Genomic DNA, 24987 nt, shown 5'->3' on the forward strand with positions numbered 1-24987 from the left:
TTTATTAAAGCTTTAAAGAAAAACACCAGGCAAACAAGCTGTAAATCAAAGAAAAATCCCAGACAGGTAGCTTTCTGGAGGAGGAAGATAGAACAGAGAATAAAAAGAAGCAACAGGAAGACACTGTGGAGTAGAGGCCATTATAGAGATAAAGTCATGGGTATGTGATCATGAGAATAAGCTAGAGAGATGCTGGAAAGGCAGAATCCACAGGACCTGGCTCTGTGAGCTTAGGGAAAGGGAATGCAGTGCTTGAGGAGGATTCAGTTTGGACAATGGTTGAAGGGGGAATGCTGGCACTATCATCCAGATGGTAGGAAATCAGCTTTCTCTCAATCTAGAAGAGAAAAAATGACAAAGGAATCTTCAACATGCCTCTGTTAAATGGACTTTGCTTATCTGAACCTTCATGGATGTATTGGTGTCACCTAGAAATTAGCAACAATGTCTTATTCATCTTTGTATTGTCTAGCACATATTGCATTCAATTATAGGGTAAATATTTAAAAGCTAGTTTGTGTGTTAGCAGCTGTTGCCACAATACTGAACTATCTTCAGTTTAGTGGGATTTTTATGGTCTAGACTTCATTGTGGCTATACTTATTTGAGGATGTAATTATTCTTGTCCTGAAGACATTTTCTCCAATAGCTGCAAAGAAGCACAGAACTAGCCACCACCAAAGTGAAAAAGATCAGTTGGGACAATCCTATGTGCCAGAAACCTCATTGCACAATTAGCACATACTGAGAGCTTTGAGCTCTCCCAAAGTCTGGAAATTCTTCCATTTAGGATCTTCTGACCGACCACTGATAAACAATCTATGTCTAAGTGAGAGAATGAATGATGAGCTGAGTCCAGGAAGTACTGCTTTGGATTGCCCATCTGGAAGCCACTTTCCCACAGCTGTCATTTCTTTCCTCCACACCCCTGCAGTAGTTGCTGGCATCTCCACTCTTGTGTCATATGCAGTGTTCTTCCTGATCCACTTCTTGCCTTCATCCAACTCCCTTAGTCACCTCTGTGTGGCTGCCCTCTCCTCTCAGTAGAAGGAGGGGCCCTCATACATGAAGGCACCAGGGGAGTAGGAGGATGAGACAGGGCTAGATGTCTTCTGCCTGCACAGCCAGACCTGCTGGAGGAGACGTTTTAGGTGTCTACGGAACTTGACCCCAACAAAGACATAAAGCACTGGGTTGAAGCAGCAGTGGGAGAAGGCCAGCTTGCGGCAGATGATCATAGCCATGTCCAGCTGCTGCCTGATCTCACAGGTCTGCTGTATGATTCCAGTTTCCTGCAGTGTCCTTAGGAAAAGGATGAGGTTGTAGGGAGCCCAGCTGAGGAAGTATGCCACCACAATGGTGAAGATGAGCCTGACTGTCCGGTGCCTCTGTCTGGACCTTGAGCGAAACAAGGTCCTCAGAATCTGTATATAACAGAATAGGATGATCCCCATGGAGAGGAGGAAGAAGATGTTGTGCTGATAGACTGAGGCCAAGAATCCACGGAGTTCAAAATAATCACATTTTGGGGAAATCACTTTGTGGAAGATAGCATCAGGGATGGAAGACAGGATGCTGGCTGTCCACACAGATATGGTCACCAGCACACGGCAGCGGAGGGTATGGATACCCAGAGTAGAGATGGGGCTCACTACAGACAGGTAGCGGTGGATGGTCATAATGGTGAGAAAGAAGATGCTGCTGTAGAGGCTGATGGAGAATATCAGGTTGAGGAGCTTGCAGAGGAAATCACCTAGCAACCAACCCCAACGTTGTGCTGAGGCCCACACAGGTAGCAGGCAGGAGAACATAAGGTCTGAGAGACACAGGTTGAGGATGAAGATATTGGTGAGTGACTCTAGATTCTCATACTTCACCAAGACCCAGAAAACCAGGCTGTTACCCACCAGGCTGAGGAGAAATACCAGAGAGTACAGGACAATGGTGGAGAAGGTGGCAAAGATAGTCTTGTTCTCACATAGACGACTTGGTGTATCATCATAATAAAAGGTGATATTCTCAAAGGCTGTAGAGGACTCCATTTGGACCCAGGAGGCAGAGATACTGAGAGCATCTGAAATGATAGACGTGTGGGGTTTAAATCCATATGGTTTGAATAGAGATCATTAGGACCCATGTTACAAAAAAGTAAGGTCCATGGGCCAGATTCTATTGGTGAACTATTTATAACAAGATTGAGGATTGGACCACTACATAAAGTCATTAAAGAATGTTTTTCTCTTCCATAGAGAGACTTTTTAGACCAAGGACACATAACATTGATTTATATTCTGTCATAATCTCCATTCTCCTGGTAGACTGGCAACTGAGAAGTCTTAAGGCAGCTCAGGTTCACAGTAGATGTAGTTGAAAAGAGAAGTGGAACTGGACTGAAAGACTTGAAACCAAAGTGGGCTCCACTATTGTGCCCTTGTGCCATTTTTTTTTAACCTTTCTGAGACTTAGTTTCTCATTTACAAAAGGGCTCATGTTCCTAGAGTCATTCATTCAGTTGTTCAGTATATGGCTAGAGAGCATTTATTCAATGTCATTATTCAATAAATGGCTAGAGAGTGTTGTATCTGTCTTCCCTGTCTTTCTCTCTTCCCCTTTCTGTCTCCTTTCATTTTCTCCATTCTCTCTTATTTTCTGTTCACAAACTGCATAGATCTTGACATAAGGCTTGCGTTGAAAAATTTTCTCTTTCTTGGGATAGCCTGAAAAAGCAAGAGCACAGACAAAGCAAAATAATGCCAGGGCTACAGATAAAAAAATCCTTGCTAACACAGAAGATTAATTCTCAGGGAAGAAAGCTTATTCAGTCGAGAGTTTAGTTTACAGGTATTATAGAGGTAAGCAAGTGTCAGAAGCAGGGAAGGAGGAAAGCAGCTAAGAAAACTGTTGTGGGCCAAACTTATTCAACCTCCCTTTTAACTGGGTATTAGAAACAGTGAGATGAGAAGGCTGAATAAATGACTGGAAGGGCTGGAATTTTCGTTTCGATAGGTCATGGAAGCTTCTGGGCCATATGAAGAGGATGGAAAGCTTGAAACAGCAGCTATCTGAGTCAGATATGTGAGTTCTCGTCACCTGCTGTGTGTAGGATACTGTGCCTGTATACCATAGCAATTCTCTGTGATCCTGAAACTTTCTATAAGATATATCTACCTCCATTTCATAGGATAAGAAAGTGGTCCAAGCCTGGTGAAAACACTTTCTCAGCATTATAAAACCAGGAAGCTGGAGCAGCTAAGACTGCAACTCAAACTCCTATGTTCTTGTATTTTGAGAAAGATAATTGGAGAAATAGTCTGAGCTTCTCAATTGAAATTAAAATTGAAATAAGCTGGGCATGGTAGTACATGCCTATAGTTTGGCTACTCTAGGACTAAGGTGGGAAGATTATGAATTAGAAGTCAGCCAGGGCTATCTAGTGGAACGATTTTTTTTTTAAATTTAAAAAGTGTGTCGTGTCATAATAAAGCAGCATGGTTGTGGCAAAAACAAAAAACAAACAAACAAACAAACAAAAAACCCCAAGTCACGTAGATCAGTGGAATAAATGGAAAAGTTGAGGAATATTACTTTAAGGTGTGTTACTTTTGTTTATGTTGCATTTGTTTAACTCTGTGAAGCTGTGTTACTTTCTCAGTCTAAAACACCTGATGGTCTAATACAGAGCTGAACGGCCAATAGCGAGACAGGAGAGAGAAATAGGCAGGATTGGCAGGAAGAGAGAATAAATAGGAGAAATCTGGGAGAGAAAAGGAGAGGTAGCTAGAGAAGGAAGAGGACTCCAGGGGCCAGCCACCCAGCTACATAGCAAGCCACAGAGTAAGTGTAAGATTTACAGAAGTAAGAGAACGGGAAAAGCCCAGAAGCAAAAGGTAGACGGGATAATTTAAAGTTTTAAGGAAAGCTGGCAAGAAACAAGCCAAGCTAAGGCTGAGCATTTATAAGTAAAAATAAGCCTCTATGTGTGATTTATTTTGGAGCTGGGTGTCAGGCCCCCCAAAGAGTAAAAAACAACCAATACACACAGCTATAGCTACCTACCAGATTTTTGACAAAAATATAAAAATCATACATTGGAGAAAAGTTAGTCTTTTCAACAAATTGTGTTGGGAAAGCTGGTTATCTACATGTAGAAAAAAAAAACTAGATCCCAATAAAAAAAAATTCAAAGTGGATTAAAGACTTTAAGACCTGAACTTTCTGAAACTGCTAGAGGAAAACAGAAAACACTTTAGGATTTGTCATAGGATTCCTTTTAGAAAAGGACTCCAATAGCTCAGAAAATAATATAAGAATAGATAAATGGGATTGCATGAAATTAAAAAGCTTCTGCATAGCAAAAGAAACAATCAGAGGAAGAGATGGCCTATAGAATGGGATACATTTGACAGATTAGTGTGTAGAATATATAAAGAACTTTTAAGAACTGAATACTAAAAACCCAAACAACTCAATCAATAAATAGGCTAATGAAATGAGCAGACAGTTCTCAAAAGATGAAGTAAAAATGGCCCAAAACATATTTAATATCATTAGGGATCAGAGAAATGTAAATTAAAACATACTGATATTTTATCCCCCCAGTCAGAATGCCTATCATTATGCAAACACAAATGGTGGTGAAGGTGTAGGGAAAAAGGAACCCTTATTCACTGCTGCTGGTGGTGGGGATGTAAAATGATATAGCACTATAGTAATCATTATGGAGGTGTGGGGATATTTTATTTGTGCTGAAATGTGGTAATGTTTTATTTGTATATTAATAAAGTTTGCCTGGAGATCAGAGGAAATAGCAAGCCAGTAAACACAAAAGTCAGGCAGTGGTAGCACACGCCCTTAATCCGATTACATGGCAGGTAGAGTCTCTATGTGTTCAAGGACACACTAGGGAACAGCCAAGCGTGGTGACACATGCCTTTAATTCCAGTACCAACCATAGAGACCTGGAAGTCTGCACAGACAGGCAGTGACAAGGAAGAGAGGTAGCTAGGCTAAGAGCCAATGAAATGGTAGAAAAGCAAGGCAATAAAGGTGCGGGTAGATAGGAAGTAACACACTTTTGGTAGCTGCAGAGCTGGAGAGGTAAGATTGGTGGTTCCTCAAAACCTAAAGGTAGAACTACCACATGATTCATTCTTGAGTATATATCTAAAGATCTCTAAGTCTGTACAACACAGAGATACCTGCAGATCCATGTTTCTTGTAACACTATTCAGAATCAGCCAAAGGTCATCTGTTAACCGATGAACTGGTAAAGAAAAATGTGTTAATGTTGTGGTTTGAAAGAGAATGGCCCCATAGGCTCATATATTTGAATGCTTAGACACCAGTTAGTGGAAGATTTTGGGAAGAATTAGGAGGTTTGACCTTATTGGAGTTGATGTGCCACTGAGAGTAGGATTTGAGTTTTCAAAAGTGCAAGCCAGGTCCAGTCTCTCTCTCTCTCTCTCTCTCTCTCTCTCTCTCTCTCTCTCTCTCTCTCTCTCTCTCCTCTGCCTGCTGTAGGTGGATCAGAATGTAAAGCTCTTACCTATTATTATAGTATCATGCCTTTTTGCTTCCCATAATGATGATCATGGCCTAGCTCTCTAAAACTATTAAGCAGGTCCCTAATTAAATGCTTTCTTTTACAAGAGTTGCCTCCATCATGGTTTCTTTTCACAGCAATAGAACAGTAACTAAGATATAACACAATGGAGCTTTATTCACCCATAAAGAAAAATTATATTAAGTCATTTGATGGAAAATGGTTGCAATTGGAGATCATTGTGTTAAATGAAATAAGCTGTACAAATATTGTTTATTTTTTCCCTGTCTTGAAGAACCAGATAGCCAGGTTTGGGGCAACTAAAAATACTGAAAAGTGGGAGTATAAATCACAGAAGAAAAAAAAGATAGGAAGTTCCATATTTTGTCCATATACTCTGCTCAAATGGTTATCTTTTAACCGTAAGTGTGCTAGTAGTACCTGAAAGAACTGAATTGATATTTGAAGTGCTGCCCCCTGCAGGGGAGTCAGAGCTTAGTGTTAGTTTCAAATATTTGAGGAAGAAACAACACTAACCTTGGACAAATATCTGAAATAGAAGATAGATCCCCTTCAACTTGCTTTATGAGGCAAATATAACTATGATACCAAAATCAGACAGAAAATTTACAATACACAAAAACTACAGACTAATAGTCTTCATAAACACAGACACGAAAATTCTCCTTTTACTTTTTGAAAGAGACTGGTCTTAAACTCATTATATAGCCAAGGCTCTTGAACTTCTGATCCTCCTGGATCTATTTTGAGACTGATAGGATTCAAGGCCTGTAACACCATACCAGGTTTATGCAGTGCTGGAGACGAAATCCGGAGCTTTGTCCATGCTAGGCAAATATTCTACCAACTGAGCTACATCTGTACCTCAACACAAAAATTCTTTCCAAAATGTAAGTTGAGTCAAGTTCAATAATACACTTAAAATATTTATTACATTTATTTACTTATTTGTGTTTATGAGTGTATGCATCACATACTTGCCATGGTATGCATTTGGAAGTCAGAGGACAACATGTGAAAGTTGGCTTTCTCCTTCTACCAGGTGTATCCCTGGGATAGAACTCAGGTCATGAGGCTTGGTGCAAGCATCTTTGTCTACTGGGCCATCTCTCTGGCCCCAGTAATGCCCCCCCCCCCCGTTTTTCGAGACAGGTTTTCTTTGTGTAGCTTTGAAGCCTTTCCTAGAACTCACTTTGTAGCCCAGGCTGGCCTCAAACTCACAGAGATCCGCCTGTCTCTGCCTTTTGAGTGCTGGGATTAAAGGCGTGCACCACCATCACCCAGCCCAGTAATGTACTTTAAAAGGTAATATAACATAACCAAGTGTATTTCTCCTAGAAATTTGAGGTTACATAAATATTTGAATGTTAAACAATTTAGGCCACCATATTAACAGAACAGAAATAAAACCTATCTCATCTTTGTTGTTAAATGTACAAAAGTATTTGACCAAGTTTAATGTCCATTTTCAAAACAAGCTCTCAACAAGTTAGAAACAAAAATGATATTGAGCATCTGCAAGACCACTCAATTTTCTTGGAAAATTTGGAAGCAATCCTGTTCTGTACTAGGAAAAGTTGAGATTCCAAGGAGAAGGGTGGCAAATTCCAAGTTTTCCTGAGTAGCATCTGTGAACTGAAGTTCTCTAAAGAAGTTGCTGCATATTGGAGCCTAAAGACACTTTGTCCTTAGCTTACTAGGCTTTTGTGATTGTGGAGAGATGGAATGTTGCAAATAAAGAGCCAAAGTTATCTGAAGTCTTATAATATCCAGTTTCTATCAGCTTCTGTATTTGGTGTAATATCCCAACTCCTACCAGCACTAAAGCTAAGAAGGCCACACACACTATCTCAGTCAGACCTGTATAGGAAATCCTTATGTCATGTGTAGCTGCCTACCTGAGGACACAGCCATATACTTAGTTAAGGCTTTAATTTATAACTTTCTTTTGTTCTGTGACTGTAAAAGTTCATGTAAAAGCTTGATGTGTTGGTGTATGCCTGTAATCCCAGCATTCAGGAGGTAAAGGCAGGAAAATTAAGAGCTTAAGGCCATTCTCAGCAATGCAGCAGATTTGAGGTCAGTCTGTGCTATATGAGACTCTGTCTCAAAAAACAAAGTATCGTGTAACCTTGTCCCCAGTACACCAGGTCTCTGAAGATAACTTAACTCCATGTTCTGGGTCATGGTCACTCATATTTGGCATAAAGTAAACTGCTATATTCTTTAAAATGAAGTTGTTATTTTTATGTTAACATATTCTAGGAATTTGGCTTCCATTTTTCTATTGTCCCTCCTCCTTACCATCCCCATGATTTAACTCTAAAGGAGTGAATTTAGTTTTTGCCCCATGGGATAATATAGATTGAGAAACAGTTCTGAGTTATCCAGCCATCAAAAATAATAAGAATTTACATGGCAACTTAGAGTCAAACAAACCCCTCCACTTTTTCAGCAAGGAAAACATTATATATCTGTTCTATTCAAGGAAAGATTCATAGATTGCCTTCTTTGAAAGCACAGATTCTTTGGAAAGCCCATATGAAAGGAATCTGAGTCTCAGAGGCAAGCCTCAGAACTCTTAAAGTTTATTAGCCTGCTAAGTGGTTCTGATGATCACCAAACTTCAGCACCCCTGGTGCAGGCTATTAAAAGAAGAAAATGTAAGATTCAAATGTATGCAAAGGAACTCACCTGAGTCTGCATCACTTTCCATGTCACTTTTTCAAGTCTGTATGCTTTGTGCTTCCTTTGTTTTCCTCTTCAAGTGCTAGAGTCTCACATATGCTAGGTGATAACCTGTGATTGATATAGCTTCCATTAAATTGTCTAGACTTCCTCTTCATTAAGGATGACGTTTCAGAATTAATTTTTTAATGTTTCCTTATGCAGGTTTCAGTATGAACAGCACACAGTTTCTTTAGTCGAAAATATAAAGCTCTAAAACACTGTTTAGACATGCATTGGGAGTCTTTTTGTCTAATTGTCCAGCCAATCAACTCTGTTTATGCTGCAATCCCATGCAAAATGAGACCAGACGTGGACATATTGTCAGAAAGCACTGCTGCCTTCTAGGTGTGATGGTACATTCCCAGTAATCACAGAACTTTAGAGATGGAGGTAAGAGGATCAAACTTTAGATAAAGCTACCTATATAGTAAGTTGAAGGCCAGCTTGAGCTATAATAAGACCCTGTCTGAACATCCAAACAAATGACCACAAAATAAAAGGTACTGCTGCTGCATTGAGACCTCTCGGAATAGCATCTGGGCCTGACTTTTTGGTGTATTCACAGGGGTCTCTGGTTTCCAGGTGAGTCCACATGGTATGCAGGAACTTAACAAAATTTGTCAGCTCCAGTGCTACAACTTCTTTCTGGGCCGCTACCAAAGGACAGTGGTGAAGGGAACTGGTATTAGTGGGGAAGAACATTAGGCATTGCACCTGATGGTTCATTCTTTGTGAAAAAATAAATGAATATCCCAACTCTCAGCTGTGTTGTTTATGAGTTCAAGCCTCCAGATTTCAATTTATACTCATTGAATTTGCTGGTTGATTTAAGAAAGTCTCCGCTCTCAATTTCCAGGATCAGGGATAGTTAGGTAAAGGACTTTTTACAATGACTTCTATATAGCATAGTATGCAGTGCAAACGTACCATTTCGCACTTTTTATGGCAAAAAGAGGAAAGAGTCCCTAGCTTCTTTTCACTTCCCTCTGAACATTCTCACTCTTTCTAAAGATTCCCCTATCCTACCCTGCAGCTTCTTGCCAACTTCTATTGGTGAGGCTGCCTGTTTTCCTGATCTCCACCACAAATACCATGGCCTTTTGTCTTCCTTTTATGTATCTTCCCAGGAAGCTACCAAAATATACAGGTTACCTGCCATGTTGTTTTTCTTCTCAAACCCTAAAATTGTTCTCAAGTTTTCTTAAGTTCTTTTATCTATGAGACTAAGAACCAGCAAAGGGGGACCTGCATTCTCTGCTAACACAGTCTCTATCTCCTACATGCTGGTATTATAGATAATGCCACTGTTTTAGGGTTATCATTGCTGTGATGAAACACCATGACCAAAAGCAAGTTGAGAGGAAAGGGTTTATTTGGCTTACACTTGCAAATTGCAGTCCATCATTGAAGGAAGTTATGACAAGTAGTCAAACAGGGCAGGAACCAAGAGGCAGGAGCTGATGCAGAGGCCATTGAGAGGTGCTGTTTACTGGCTTGCTTCCTCTGACTTGCTCAGCCTGCTTTCTTATAGGACCCAGGACTCCAGCCTCGGGGTGGCACCACCCACAAGGGGCTGGGTCTTCTCCCATTAATCAGTAATTAAGAGAATGTCCTACGGGCCTGCCTATAGCCGGATTTTATGGAGGCATTTTCTCAATGGAGGTTCTTTCATCTTAGATGACTTAGCTTGTGTAAAGTTGACATAAAACGAGACATCAAAGCCACCTGCTGGGCTTATGACAAAGTTTGTATACAAATTATAGACAACATTTTTTTTGAGTTCTCATCATATGCCAGGCACAGTGTAACTATTTTTAAAAATTTATTTATTTTTATTTTATGTGCATTAGTTTTTGCCTGCATGTGTGTCTGTGTGAGGGTGTCAGATCTTGCAGTTACAGACAGTTGTTAGCTGCCATGTGGGTCTGGGAATTGAACCCAGGTCCTCTGAAAAAATAGTCAGTTCTCTTAACCTCTGAGCCATCTCTCTACCCCTCAGTGTAACTATTCTTTTAGCCTATTCTAGTCTATACTTTCTATGAACTTTCTAATAGCTATACTGTTCATGAAATTGTCTTACTAATTTCTCTCTCTGGTTATGTGTGTGTATGTATCTTTATTGCATAGGGCCACGGGTAGCCTGTATCCTCAAGAACTCAACACAAATGTGTAGAGTAAAAAATCCCACAGTATGACTGACATACCTTCCTAGCTATGTGGGAAATTCAACATGATGAGATTAAAAAAAAAACAACTTTGTGATTGTGTGTGTGTGTATGTGTGTCCCATGACATATGTATAAAAATCAAATCAAAGGACAACTTTCAGAAGTCCATTCTCTCCTTCTGCCTTGTAGGACCAAAGGATTGATCATCAGACTCGGTAGTAAACACCTTTACCTACTGGGCCCTCTTGTTGTCCCATGGTTGGAAATTCTTTAACACCTCTCCATTGAGATACAAGGTTTAATTCTACTTTCTTGGAATATAGGCTATGCAAATGGACTTTTCTTTCCCTCCTGCCAGTTCCCAAATAACTGACATGGAGACTTAATATTAATTATAAATGTTCAGCCAATAGCTCAGGCTTGTTACTAGCTAATTCTTAAATTTTAAATTAACCCATACTTCTTATCTACCCTCTGCCACGTGGTGGTACCTTCTTTTAACACAGCATGTTCATCTTGCTTCTCTCTGCATCTCTTGAGACTCTTTTGACTCTGCTCTTCTTCGCAGCATTCTCCCTGCCCGAAAATTCTGCCTAGCTATTGGCCAATCAGCTTTTTATTAACAATGAGAGCAATGCATATTTACAGTGTTCAAAGATTGTTCCACAACATTCACCCCTTTTTGTCTAATTAAAAAGGAAGGTTTTTGGGCGGTGGTGGCACACGCCTTTAACCCCAGCACTGGGGAGGCAGAAGCAGGCGGATCTCTGTGAGTTTGAGGCCAGCCTGGTCTACAGAGTGAGTTCCAGGAAAGGCACAAAGCTACACAGAGAAACCCTGTCTCGAAAAACCAAAAAAAAAAAAAAAAAAAGGAAGGTTTTACTTTAACATAGTAAAATTATGTAAAACAAAAATAGTTATTAAGTAAGAATTACAGTTAACAATATCCAGTCCATTTGTATTAGGCAAAAGTAGAGAAAATACTCTATTATTTAATGTTTTATTCTTAATTTACCTTTTATCACAACTAAGGAAAACTAACTATGACTGTCTAGTCTTCAACTGTTGTATGATATTTTGTTTGTGTTCTGACAAATAAAACTTGCCTGGAGATCAGAGGGTAGAGCTAGCCACTAGTTAACCATAGAGGCCAGTCAGTGGTGGTATACACCTTTAATACTAGCACTTGGGAGGAGGAAGTAGGAAGATTAGGAGTTCAAGGTCACCCTGAACTAAGAGAGATTGAAACATTCTTAAAGAGAAACAGAGCCAGGAGGTGGTGGCTCATACCTTTAATGCCAGCACTAGGGAGGTGGAGACAGGAATATAAATAAGGCAGGTAGAGACAGGATCTTGGCCCATTCAGTCTGAGGATTTGTAGAGACAGGACCACCCCTCCTCAGTTTGGTCTGAGATTTCATGGAGGTAAGAGTCTCTGGTGGATGGCTGCTGTGATTCTCTGACCTTTCAGCTTTCACCCTAATATCTGACACCAGGTTTTTATTTAATTAAGACTAATTAGGATCACACTTTATTCATCTCCATCAATGACTGCAGAAGGATAAAATGTTACCTAATGACAGGGACATCTGGCTGACTGGACAGCTACCCAAAGTTTTTCTGTAATTTTGGGGCATCCAACTTTGGCCTATAGCTCTAGTATATCTGACAGACATTTCTGAGAAGCAGGGAATTTTGAAGGACTTGTTTGGCAAATTTTGTTTGCCTTGTTTGGCAAAGTTTGGCAGTCACTTTTTTTTTGCATCCTGCAGGTCCAATTTGGACAGTATACTGTCAGCAATTGAGACAAGAGCAGTTTTTTGCCCAAATGGCTAGCTTTTGCCATGGAGAAAGCAAACTCCACATGTAGATTCTTCCATGTCCATCATCTTCTCTGAAGTAAACTGGTGCTGCCAGGAGCAGATGTGTCTCACTGTCAGGAAAAGCTTTGGTTATTAAACATATTAAATGCCATATTCTGCAGGTTTTCAAAGTGTTTAAAGACCATCTATTTATCTAAATATATCTGCTTATCCTTGAAAATATACCTAATATGACAAGTTTGGTTATTATAGATGACTAACTACTACTAACCTGTATTTCTTAGTTATATATTACATTTTAAATGAGCTGAATAAACACAATTCCCTAAACAAGAGTAGAAATATACATATAGTATGACAAAATTAACTTTAAATGTGTATCAATAAACCAAAATCTATATCAATATAAAACATTTTAAGATTAATAGTTGTTTTTTGGATTTAAAGTAGATTCAATAATCTACCCTATTATCTCATCATTTCTATATCATATCCTTTTTTTCCTTTAGAAAGAGATCTTTGAATTTAACTCTTTCATTTAGCTTTTATTTTTTCTGACTATGACCAATAACAACTTGTAACTGACCGCCCTTAAATAATAATAAACTTCCATAACACATCTTTTGGGAATGTAGATGTCTTTCTGTAGACTACTTCCTGTTGTTTGGGGGTGTTGGAATATGGAGAGACTGAGAAAATTAAGGATAATGATTAAGTCTTTACTGGAGTAGTTTGTAAGGCTAAACCATCTCAGCCAGCAGCCTTGAAGCTGTTCTGGATGCAGAACTCCAAGAAAACTGCAACAGAGGCATTTTGAGATGCTGTATCACTTTTGCCATTTGTTTTCATTGGTGTCTTGTCCCCTTGCTCAGAAAACACATAAACTTTTAAAGGTAATGTACATATCTGTATAAGTACAAATATAGACTGTGTGTTGTACATGAGTTAGCCAAAGATAATTTTTTTGTTTTATGTTTGAGCAGGTAAAATATATGTTATGTGTTTCTGTAGGTTTTTTTTTTTAGGTTTATTTCTTTATGTCTATAGTCAGAATTTTCAAGGGATCTTCTTCAATCAAACCGGATCATCTTTAACTTGGAATAAATCCACAGCCTCTCATTTCCTGCAGAAATAAAAGCATAACCTCTCTCCCAAAGTAACACACCTTTTGACTTCCATTTTGAATTCAAGATATTTTTAAAATATATAGGGTGATTTAATCTAGCAGTTTCCATAATCCAATATTTCTTAGCAGTTATTACTCATTCATTAGCAGTCAAAAATTTAAAGACAACACAAGAACACAGGATCCAGACTCTCTGTGAATTTCCCATCTTTATGTGGCCTTTTTCTGTTATATTACATTACTCCCTTTTTAAGGACTTTACTTTATTATTTAAAATATATATATATATATATATATATATATATATATATATATGTCTATGACCCTTTTTTTTTCTCTCCCAAGCCTTTGTACATTTTTAAACACACTGTAACCTATTGAGAGTTTTTTTTTCCTGTCTGGATCTGCCTTTACTGAGCATCTGTAACCTTTTCTGTCTACATGAGCAAAGCCCCAAACCTGCCATGCAGCATGTTGGCAGAGCTTGCACTGGCAGCTCAAGCACTCAGGCAGCAGCTGTGAGATACCGTTCTGTACCATAGCTCATGTGAGAGACTGTGGGAACCCACCATGCGGCTTAGCTCATGGTGTGCTGGCAGCTGCCTGGAGAAATGTCCTGTACTGTGGCCAGCATGAGAGACACAAGATGAGGAAGCCACGTTTGGCTCTGTTTCTGTGTGTTTAGAACCTTTTTCAAGCTTTCTCAGGTCTTATGTAGATGTAGGTGTCAGACGTTTGGGCACCATTTGTAGGCAGACTTTTTTCCTCCAAATGCCAGTTTCCAAATAACCAACATGGAGACTTAATTTTCATTATAAATGATTAGCTGATAGCTCAGGCTTGCTACTAACTCTTAAATTTTAAATTAACCCATATTTCTTATCTACCCTCTGCTGCATGGCAGTACCTTTTTTAACATGGCACATTCATCTTGCTTCTCTCTGCATCTCTGGAGACTCCTCTGACTCTGCCTTTCTTCCCATCATTCTCTCTGTCCACAAAATCCTGCCCAGCTATCAATCAATAAGCTTTTTATAAATGATGAGAGCAATACATATTTATAGTGTACAAAGATTGTTCCCCAGCAAGACTGTTTACAGTGTTTGCTATATTAATAGAATGTATTTAAAAGGACATTATAAGACTTCTAGGTTATAAGAAGCCTTACAGCTTCTATCCAGATTCCCCAGAACATTATCTCTAGGTGCTCTAAGCCATCACTTATGAAGTCATCTACCTGATGCCACTATGCTGGTGAGGACACTGTTGATACAAAACAAAGCTCTCACCTCAAAGGGAATGAAAGATATTTTATTCTGGATATGGATGACTGTGGACTGGAAACACAGACATGAGGTTACTCCAAATACCAATGTGATAATAGTTTCATGAAGTTTTCATAGTAAGAGAATAAAGAACAGCATAAATCAAGACTCCTTTCAAATAAGTTGGTGAAAATAACAAAGTAGAAAAGTTTCTACTATAGGCTTCAGATGCTATCTTATGGCATTCTTAGCTTTTGGGTTGCTGGAAGCTAGGGGTCTGTCAGTACATTCCAAAAAGATTTATCTAATAGTCGGAAGGACAGCTGTTAGGCCAAACACAAAGCAAGGCAATGAATGACATATTAAGAGGAGTAAAGATAGCTTAAGATAATTTGGATCTAGACTTGTAATTTTCCTCCCTAATTACAGATGTTCTAATCAATCAATCAATCAATCAATCAATCAATCAATCAACCAACCAACCAGTTCACTCAACCTTGAGGAGTCTTTACAGAGGTGTGGCTCCCCCCACCCCTGCAAACTTCAGTTCACAGTGCTGTGCTGATAAGGCCATGCATAGGGTTGGCTGAGAGTCTGAGTCTGGATCTCCATCCTTCTCTGCTGAACCAGACACAAGAAGGAAGCTGCTTTTGACTATCTCATTTGCCATCTCAATGGAACCAAGGAATTTCTGATGTTGACACACAGAAAAGTTACCCAGACAAATTCTGCTCAAGTTTGTAAGTTATACAATAATGACATACAATCAAACAATTATTTTCAAACCTCTGTATATTGGAATACTTGTTACATAACAATAGATAAAACAATAAATGTCAGTTAGGGAAATATTCCCAATCTGTGTGCCTACCCTTCTCACCTCTCATCTCAGTCCCCCCACCCCAGGCCACCCCATCAAGACCTCCATCAAGCCTTGATGACTTCAGAAATTTGCCTTCGGTGTGGCTGTAAGAGAGGTGACTTTTCTTAGTTGGGCTTCTATTAGAGTAAGCCTGCCTGCTCTATAGAAAAGGTCTTGCAACTTTGGGTCATCAACCAGAGCTCCACAGGGTAACCCGTCAATCTTGGTTGACAGCAAAATTTCTGTATCTTGGGTAGAGGCTCTCTCCTTTGAAGCCTGTCCTCTTACCCTACCTGTGCAGCATAGTAAGATACAATTACTCTAGTCTTGAGGAGACTCAGCTGCCTATTTATGGCTGTTGCAGCTCCACTTGCTTTCCATGTTATGCCTGTCTCTGTTAGCCAACTACCCATATTCTAGAATCAGGTTCCTTTCTGCCTTTAATGACTCAATGCCAATGGTCCAACTAAGGTAACACATTCCACATTGTGAATTTTCCCTATATGCATGCTCCATATCCCCTATAAAGCCTACTGTCATGATCTGGTCTATTGCTATGTGTTTCCATCTGCGTTCAGGGGCGGCCATTTTTTGTTCACCCTTCCCCAGTAAGTTTTTTGTGTGAGGTCTGTTGTATGGTGTGATTTTTGTGACATTCCTTGGTCCCCATTCCAAGATACTCTTTTGCAAAAAAACAAAAACAAAACAAAACAAAAAACAAACAAACAAACAAAACAACCTCCTGGAATTCACTGAACTCTATGGGTGCTCTGGATAGAGTCTTCGTGTTTTCTGATAGCAGCAAAACTAAACATATATTTGAGAAGCAGGAGGCCTCTTTTGATGCAGGAACTCTGGAAAGGATAATGTAAACTCTGCCAAAACTGTTCTGAGAGGATGGTCCTGTTGTGCCCAGATCGTGACCCCCAGAGAGACCACCAAAGACGAGCATGCCGGAATGCAAAAGCAAGGTTTAATTCTGGATATCCAAAAGCAATACAAGCCTAGGCAGGGACTTCGTCCAATACATCCAACACAGTGGAGGCTGGAGGAAGTGCCCACCTATCTGCAAGCTCAGCTTTTAAAGGGAAAAGTCACAAGGTTACATCGTTTAGGGGTGCTAGTACGGGTACAATTCTGATTGGCTCGCTTCTAGGGGCTTCTAGAAATTACTTCTAAGGGAGTGGTTGCCCGCCACCATTTCTCATTGGCTGCCCTCAGGTGGGGGCATTTTTATGGTCAGTTACCCTGGAAACCAGGGAGAGGACATTCCATAGTCTGGCAGGCATTACCTTGTGACTATCTTGTGACTCTGTACTTTTACACTTCCTGGTTTCTGGAATCTGAACTGACTTGTTTCAGTTACTATTGGCCTATTCCTAGAAGGGGAAATCTTAGGCCTTAGTTTTAGGGTGAAAGCATTTTGGTCTTATTTCTAAGATGGCTCATTTTGGTCTCACAGTCCAATGGCAATAGTTCACCCTTTCTTACTTCTGCCATTGCTCCTCAAACATATAGAAAGGATGAATGAAAGATGGTGACAGGATTCCTGGAAGAGGAGTGAGTTGGAGTCAAGTATATGGCATGTCTGTGATACAAAGAAATAGGTCCATTGAGATAGAAAATGGAGAGAGCTGTAGCCACACTTGGATTCTCTCGTGAAAGATTCACTTAGCCAGGCCCAACCCAGACCCAAGAGAAGAGGAGCTTGGTGTGGGAGAAGGAAGCCAAACAAAATCGAGTTAATGCCATATCTCTAGAGTTAATTTATCAAGGTTTAAGCTCAGACTCCAGGACTCTGTACTTATATAATTTTGACAATTCAGTTTCCATGAACTACAGATTGTGGAGGCCCAAATTACTCAGAGTCAGAGAATCTGAGCTCGCTTTACCCAGCAGGGCTGCGTAAGGGGGATGATTTGACCATGGGCATGGTTACCAGGTATTTGGAAGAGTCTAAACTTGACTGTGCTGTGTGCTTTGATCAGGGAGGTCTTTTGCCCCACCCCTTGGCATTGTTATAAAAGGCTCTTTTGAATAAACGGAAAAGGCTGTTAGGTATTGACCCAGGTCCTCCTGAAGCTATCCTGTGTTTCTGTCTTTCTCTTCTCCCTATCTTTCTATCTAATATTTTCTTATCCCTCTCTCCTTCTCATAGGAACCCTGGAAAAGGTGGGAGCTGGCCTCCCACAACTGAGTGACAGCACCAACCTCACTGAGTTGTGGGGATTAAATGAATTAATATGTCAAATAACTGGAAAAGTGCCTAGTGAATGCACAGCCCTACTAGTCCCAGACACCTGGATTAACATGGTAGATGCAATGCAGGAAGTTGTGGGTGGAGAGTAGGACAAAGACTGAGGTCAAAATTAACAGGCACCCCCCCCAAAAAAAAAGACAGAAAGACTAGATCCTCTCTAACAAGGCTGATACATATGGTGATACTTTAATTGTACTGAAATGTGATTTTATTTGTATGTTAATAGATAAAGTTGCCTAGGGGTCAGAGCTAATAGCAAACCATAGCAGAAACTGGGCGGTGGTGGTGCATGCCTTTAATCCCAGCTCTTGGGAGGCAGAGCTAGGTGGATCTCTGTGTGTTCAAGGATACAGCCAGCATGGAGACACACGCCTTTAATCTCAATACCAACCATAGAGGACCTGGAGGTCTGTACAGACAGGCAGTGACAAGGAGGTCATGTGGTTGGGTTTACAACCAATGAGAAGGCAGAATAGAAAGTCTATAAAAAAGACAAACAGACAGGAAGTAGGTCTCTTGCTGAAGAGGACAACAGCAGCAGACAAGGGTAAGGTTTTTAGCTCTGACCTCTTGGGCTTTCATCTTTGCATTGGCTCTGTGTTTCTTATTTAACAAGACAATTCATCTACAGATACATAACAGTATGCCCAGGAAAAAAAATCACACCATGTGAATGATCTGAAAGCTAATGATATTGGGATGTAAACTTGCCAATTCTTTGGACAGCAATTGCCATTGGGCCTCTGACCTTTTCCCCAGCTCTGGCAAACTTTCTTCATTGGAAGTTCTCTCTTTGTTAATAATTAGTCTCTGCTTCTACCACTATCCATGTGTCCTTGGTTTAATTCCTTGTTCTGACACAGAAGAGCCTGGAAATCCCAGCAGGTGTCACTGGACCCTGATATACACCTATAACAAAGCTGTATACCTCTGGTATGTTTGTTGGATGGAGGCCAAGAGTTTTGTCATTGGATGGTATTTTATAAAACCCATCTTCACATCTGAGCCTGGCATTACTCTATGTCATGGTGGTTCACAATAAATAAATAAAGCATGGACCCTTATGATGTTCATAGGCTCACAGGGTCACAGGTGTGAAAGTGGAACGTTCAAAGCCAGTGTGCTAAGTGCTCTAAGAGGCCTTGGAGAAGCAGAGTAGGCTTCTTGGGGAGGATATATCAAAGGACAATCAGAAGATGAGTAAGAGTTATCCAGGAAGAGGGGGCTGAATGCTAGATGTGGAGGTAACTTTTGTCTGAGGGTTTTCTCTGGGCCACAGTGTGGTTCTGATTGGGTCAAGTGTGGGGGTATAAAAGGCACAGGCACCAGGGCTGTGGCTAGAAAGAGAAGCAGCATCTGCTGACTTAGGAGAGTTGGGCTAGTTCAATCCTGGACAGCTTAACACTTAGCACTGTAATGGTTCAGAATAGCACTCCTTCCTAGATTAGTTAATCATGGACTGCTTTGATTCCCAGAACTATGAAATGTCACAGAGGCCTACATTCCTAATTGAGGAGTATATGACCACTCTTGATGGAGTATTTTCCAATTTGGGTACTGCCACATGGACACTTAGAGAAAACTTGCTGGAAGTGATGGAATGGACTGTTTTGAAAGGCATGTAGTAGGAACAGAGAAGGAAGAGGAGGAAGAATGTGACATTGAGGGGATCAACAAATGAAAAAAAATCAAGGCTATTTGAAAGGACTCTGTGGTTCAAAGTTTTTCTGAATGGTAGTAGGGAATAAAGCAGGGTTCTGCTAAACTGGAAAAATGACAAAAGAAAATTACCAAAATGTCAACATCCCTGAGATTGAGGAATCCTGGAATAAACTGATCTAGTGCTCTTAGCTTAAATGGGGGAAATCAAGTTGGAGCCCAAAGATCTAGTATCCCATTTCAACTACTGCTAAGAGACATAAGACACAACCAGATAAGTAAATGTTTTGCAAAACTATAGCTCTGTGATGCTCCAGATTATGATGGTTAGCCTTGATTGTCAACTTGACTGGTTTTGGAATTGCTTTGGAGACACACCTTTATAAGAAAGCAAGATGAGTTCCAGCATTCATCTCTGTACTTCCTTGACTGTGGATGTTACTAGTTGTCTAACGCTTCTGCTGGCATGCCTTCCCTGCCATGGTGGACTACATCTCTTTTTAAACCATGAGATAAAATAAACCCTACCTTCCTTAAATAACCAACACACAGCTAGATAAAACAAAACCAGGAGACATTAATAATTAGCAGATGAAAGAAGATGTAGTTTATATGTTCATATATGTTGCATGTAGCATCTGAGAAGAGCAATGCTATTATCAGCCACTGAATTACTATGCAAGATCCAGTTTTCTTTCTTTAATTTTTTTCCCTCTCCTCCTTGGCTTTGTTTTCTTCTTAATACATCATTTGTTCCTGGACTTTTCACTTTACTGTTGTATTAAATGTGGGATCTTTTTTCCTTTTCGGGCTTTAAAAGTAGAATTAGTTTTTTTAACTTTGTTAAGATGAGGTGGTGATGATAGCAAGTGGTTACAAGATTGGCTTAAAAGATAAATGCTGTCAACTTAAATGCAGTGTATCTGCTAACCCAGACTCTGACACACTGTCTCTGATATTTCCGCTGCAAATTTTGGTTTGGCCTAATTCTTTTAAAGATGAGGAGCTGACTTGGTGCTTTCCCTACCAAACAACTTCCTTTTCCTGTTTCTCATTTACCATAATGTTTGCTAGCAACTTTGTGTTTGAGAGATGAGTATTTGAGTTCTGCTTATTATGTGTGAGTATAAGCGTACTATGGGCATATATGTGTGCATGTGCACATGTATGGGTATATGTATGTGCTTGTGTGTGTGCAAATGACTGCACAGTTCATAATGCTTTCATGACAACACAAGTTAAGTAACAAAGTTCTAGTCTCCTTGAGTAGTAAAGGTATGTGTTGTGGAATATTCCTTAACACTGTGTGTTTTGGAAGTGGCTTGTTATGCACTTCTGTTTACTCAGGTAATAGTATATCCTTCTGGGGTCTTTGATGGAGTTGAAGTTGAGGAAGTTATAGTTGCAGTTTTCTTTAGTTATGATAGAAGGCAAATTAGGTACAGAGCTTTGGACTCATCAAGATAAAAAAAATGGAGTATTTTCTCCAAATATGCAAATACAAATGGACTGGACATTGTAAATGTAATTCTTACCTGTTGTATATAGTTTTATTGTGTTAGAGTTAAAAATCTTTCTTTTTTTATATAGACCAAAAGGGGGAAATGTTGTGGAGTATTCTGTTACACTGTGTGAAGATATGTCACTGTGATTGGTTTAATAAGAAGCTGAATGGCCAATAGCTAGGCAGGATTTCCAGGCATCGAGGACACTGGGAAGAAGAAGAGCAGAGCAGCCAGACAGACATGGAATGAGTTGGACACACAAAATGGGATAGATGTAAAAGCTACATGGTAAAACATAGACGAATAGAAATTGGTTAATTTAAGTTATAAGAGCTAGCTAAAAACAAGCCTAAGCTATTGGCCAAGCTTTCCTAATTAATAAGAAATCTCCATGTCATGATTTGGGAGCTGACTGGTGGGACAGAAAAATCCATCTACAGGTGTGGTTCTCCTTCCAACACTACAAAATTATCAGACGAAAAGAAGGATATCTCTATATCTATATATGGACATGTATAGAAGGACACACACACACACATATATGGAGAGAGAGAGAGAGAGAGAGAGAGAGAGAGAGAGAGAGAGAGAGAGAGAGAGAGAGAGATACAAACTAAATGTTCTTGAAAATCTGCATCAAGTCTTACTGGTAAACAGGCCTATAAAGAATCTAAGATTATGGGAGTCTTATGTGGGGATAAAAAGGACAGCAAATGGAATAAAACTGAGAGTCTGGATATTAAGTTCTGTGGGATATAGGTAAGTCATATTGGTAGGGAAAGTCACACCACTAAAGTCTTACATTAGAAAAGAGACTGTGTTTTACTTGAAATCCAAAGTCTTATCTGAAACATTTAGAATAAAGAAGAACAAAGTAAAGTAAGCTAAGTAGAAAAAAGGAAAAAAAGAAAGGATTGAATTAACATAAAAGCAAAAGAAACAAAACAAAAAATTTGTTCCTTAAACATGAGACAATGTGATAAACCTGTAGAAAGACTGACAAAAAAGAAGGAACAGAAAAATGCTCAGTAAAAGGCATGAAATGTATTATTACTCCAGAGCCCTTAGAAATCAAAGGATATTTATCAAATATTGTGAACAAGTCTATACATAAAACTCAACAACTTAGATAAGACCAATGAATTCATCAAAACACACAGACTACAACAACTTACCTAGACTTGTACCATTAAGGGAATTGACTTCATAATTGAAATCTCCCAAAAAAGGCTTTTCCAGGTCAGCATAGCTCAGCTAGAAGGTTCTTCCAAATGTTTAAATAGATGATGCCAATTTTCACACATTCCTTCCAGACAATATGAGACAACAGTTCCACACTCATTTTAAAAGACTAGTATTATATTAGTGCCCAGATTACACAAAGACAGTACAAAAAGTTAATAAATACAACTAAAAACCAATTTTCCTGGTGAATAAGGATGAAAAGTTTCTAACAAAATTTCAGTGATAGATAATGGTTGTCCCCTCCCCCCAATGACACAAGGCTGGTTCAATAACTGAGGTGAATCAACACAGTCTGCTAATCTAAAGAAGAAAAATCACACAATCATATCATCTGATAAAGAATAGATATTTAACAAAAAACCTGTTCATGATAAAACTCTAAGGAACAAAATGGAGATATACAGGAACTTCACAACAATCTTACAGCTGTCACTGTACAATGAGAGATGGATTGTTTCTATGTAAGATAAACAGAGCAAAAGAGAAGTGATTTCTCTCTCTACTCTTACTCAATGTGGACTGGAAGTCCTAGCCAGCACAATAAGGAGAGAAGAGGCAATTAAGGTACATAGATTAGAATGGAAGTGTAAAACTACCAGTTTTCAGATGATATGAGTGTCTACACAGAAAATGCCAAGGAATCTCCAAAAACAGCAAAAGTGGAACAACCCTTATAATAAATAACTGTGCAAAGTTTCAAGATACAAGTTCAACAGATAAAAATTAGCTCTCTAAGTTTGAAATAAGTATTGATAATCACATTAAATATACCACTTATAATCCTCAAAAAAGAAATATGTAGGTATGAGTCTTCAAACTACACGCAAATCATGTGTACTGCCACCTACAAAATTCTGAATTAAACCAGAGAAGTTCGAAATGAATGGTGAGATACCATGTTCGTGAGTTGTAAGATCACCATATTAAAAATCTGTTTTCTCCCAAATCAGATTACAGCTTCTATTAACATCTTTCAAGAATGTTTACAGATCTAAACAAGCGTGTTCTAAAATTAACACATGAAGGCAAAAATCACTAAAGTATTTTGAGAAAGAAGAGTGAAGAAGAAAGAATCATTCAACCTGATTTTAAAACTTTTTTTATTGCTTGTGCAGGCTGATAGGACAGACATAGAGATTAATGGAAGAAATTTGAAAACCCAGATGTCATCCCACACAAGGGTGTTAGGCATTTGAGGTTGCTATGCTAGTACATTTAGCTGTGACCTAAGGTATAGATAAACAATTTCAGAAACTGGTTGTTTTGTACTTAGTACTATACAATTCAGCTTTCTTGTTAGACAAAATCAAATAATCAAGTTAGATGTTAATAGTTTGAAAGATACTAAATTATTTGTACTAGGTTTGTCCTATGCAATATCATTGCTTTTTTAAAATGTCACTTGCAGTATGTTAATAATAATGAAATAAATTTGATTTTATATTAAAAATGGTACTAGAGCAATTTCATATTCATAGGCTAAAAACCACAAACAAGAACCTCAACCCAAACCTTTGATCTTGTACAAACAGTAACTTAAAATGATACAGTAACTTAAAATAGATACAAATGCAGCACATACAACTATAAAACTTTCCAGAAATAACTTTGCACTGGAATCTTGAAGGGTTCTTTGTTACAACACCAAAAAATAGAACATGTGAAATAAAGAACAGATGAATGATAGTTAATCCAAACGAAAAACTTTTGGTCTGCTCTGTTAGGATGGCCTTAACCCTCAACCATTTGGATGGTATCTACCCATGTTGGGTGAAGGCCAAGCTTCCTTCCTCTGTCTGCAGATTTAAACCCTAGTCTCTTCAGAGCATCCTTCAACACATCCAGAAATAATGCCTGACTAGCCATTCGAGTAAACCTTTATCTAGCTATACTTAAAATGAAAGTGTCTATCACACAGATCCAGGAATCATGCCCTAGGAAAATGGTTCTCAACCTGTGTGGGTTTTGACCCCTTTGGGGTCAAATAACCCTTTCATGGGGGTCACATAAGACCATCAGAAAACACAGATGTTTACATTACAATTCATAATAGTAGCAAAATTACAGTTATGAAGTAGCAACAAAAATAGTTTTGTGATTGGGGATGACCACACATGAGGAACTGCATTAAAGGGTCACATCGTTAGGAAGGGTGAGAACTACTGCCCTAGGACATTTATCCCAGGACTGAAAACTTAGTCTTACATACACACTTAAGTTTTATAACAGATTTATTCTTAATAGCCTTGAGATAGAAACAACAAAAAATCTCTAAACAGATGAAGAGTCAAATGAGATATTGCTTATCAATAAAAAAGAATAAATTTTTGATAAAAGTGATATTTTGGATGGATGTCAAGGGTTTTATTATTAACAAAAAAACTTCACAAAGTCATACTCTGATTTTTTTTACATAACATTCTTGAGATTACAAAATTTATAGAGCCAGGAAATAAATTCATGTTTTCTGATTGACAAAATGTTAGTTGATTTTTAATTATTATAACAAATACCTGAGATAATTAACTTAGAAAGAGAAAAGGTTTGTTTTGGTTTTTGTTGTTGTTGCTTTTGTTGAGATAGGATCTTATGTAGCTCAGGCTGGTCTTGAACTTGTTATGTGGGTAAGGATGACTTTGAATTTTCATTTCTCCTGACTATAGCTCCCAAGTTTTGGGTGTTGTATTATGCATCACCACATCCGATATTTTGGCTCATTTAAAAAGATTTCTGTCCAAGATCCATTGGCCCATTTGTCTGGGGCTTGGCAGGAGTGCCTGGTGGA

The 24987-nt window shown here is 38.9% G+C and overlaps 1 protein-coding gene across 1 annotated transcript; it reads right to left on the minus strand.

The window, feature by feature from the left end:
- Positions 1-475: 475 nt before the first annotated feature.
- On the minus strand, positions 476-8357 carry Xcr1 (X-C motif chemokine receptor 1). Its single transcript, XM_059267195.1, has 2 exons — positions 8258-8357; positions 476-2074 (listed from the first exon to the last, which is right to left on the minus strand). The coding sequence occupies exons 1-2, from the start codon at positions 8277-8279 to the stop codon at positions 1041-1043; spliced, it is 1056 nt and encodes a 351-aa protein (XP_059123178.1). The 5' UTR covers positions 8280-8357; the 3' UTR covers positions 476-1040.
- Between the last annotated feature and the right edge of the window lie 16630 nt (positions 8358-24987).

Source organism: Peromyscus eremicus, chromosome 7 (assembly GCF_949786415.1).
Source record: "Peromyscus eremicus chromosome 7, PerEre_H2_v1, whole genome shotgun sequence".
NCBI classification, from domain to species: Eukaryota; Metazoa; Chordata; class Mammalia; order Rodentia; family Cricetidae; genus Peromyscus; species Peromyscus eremicus.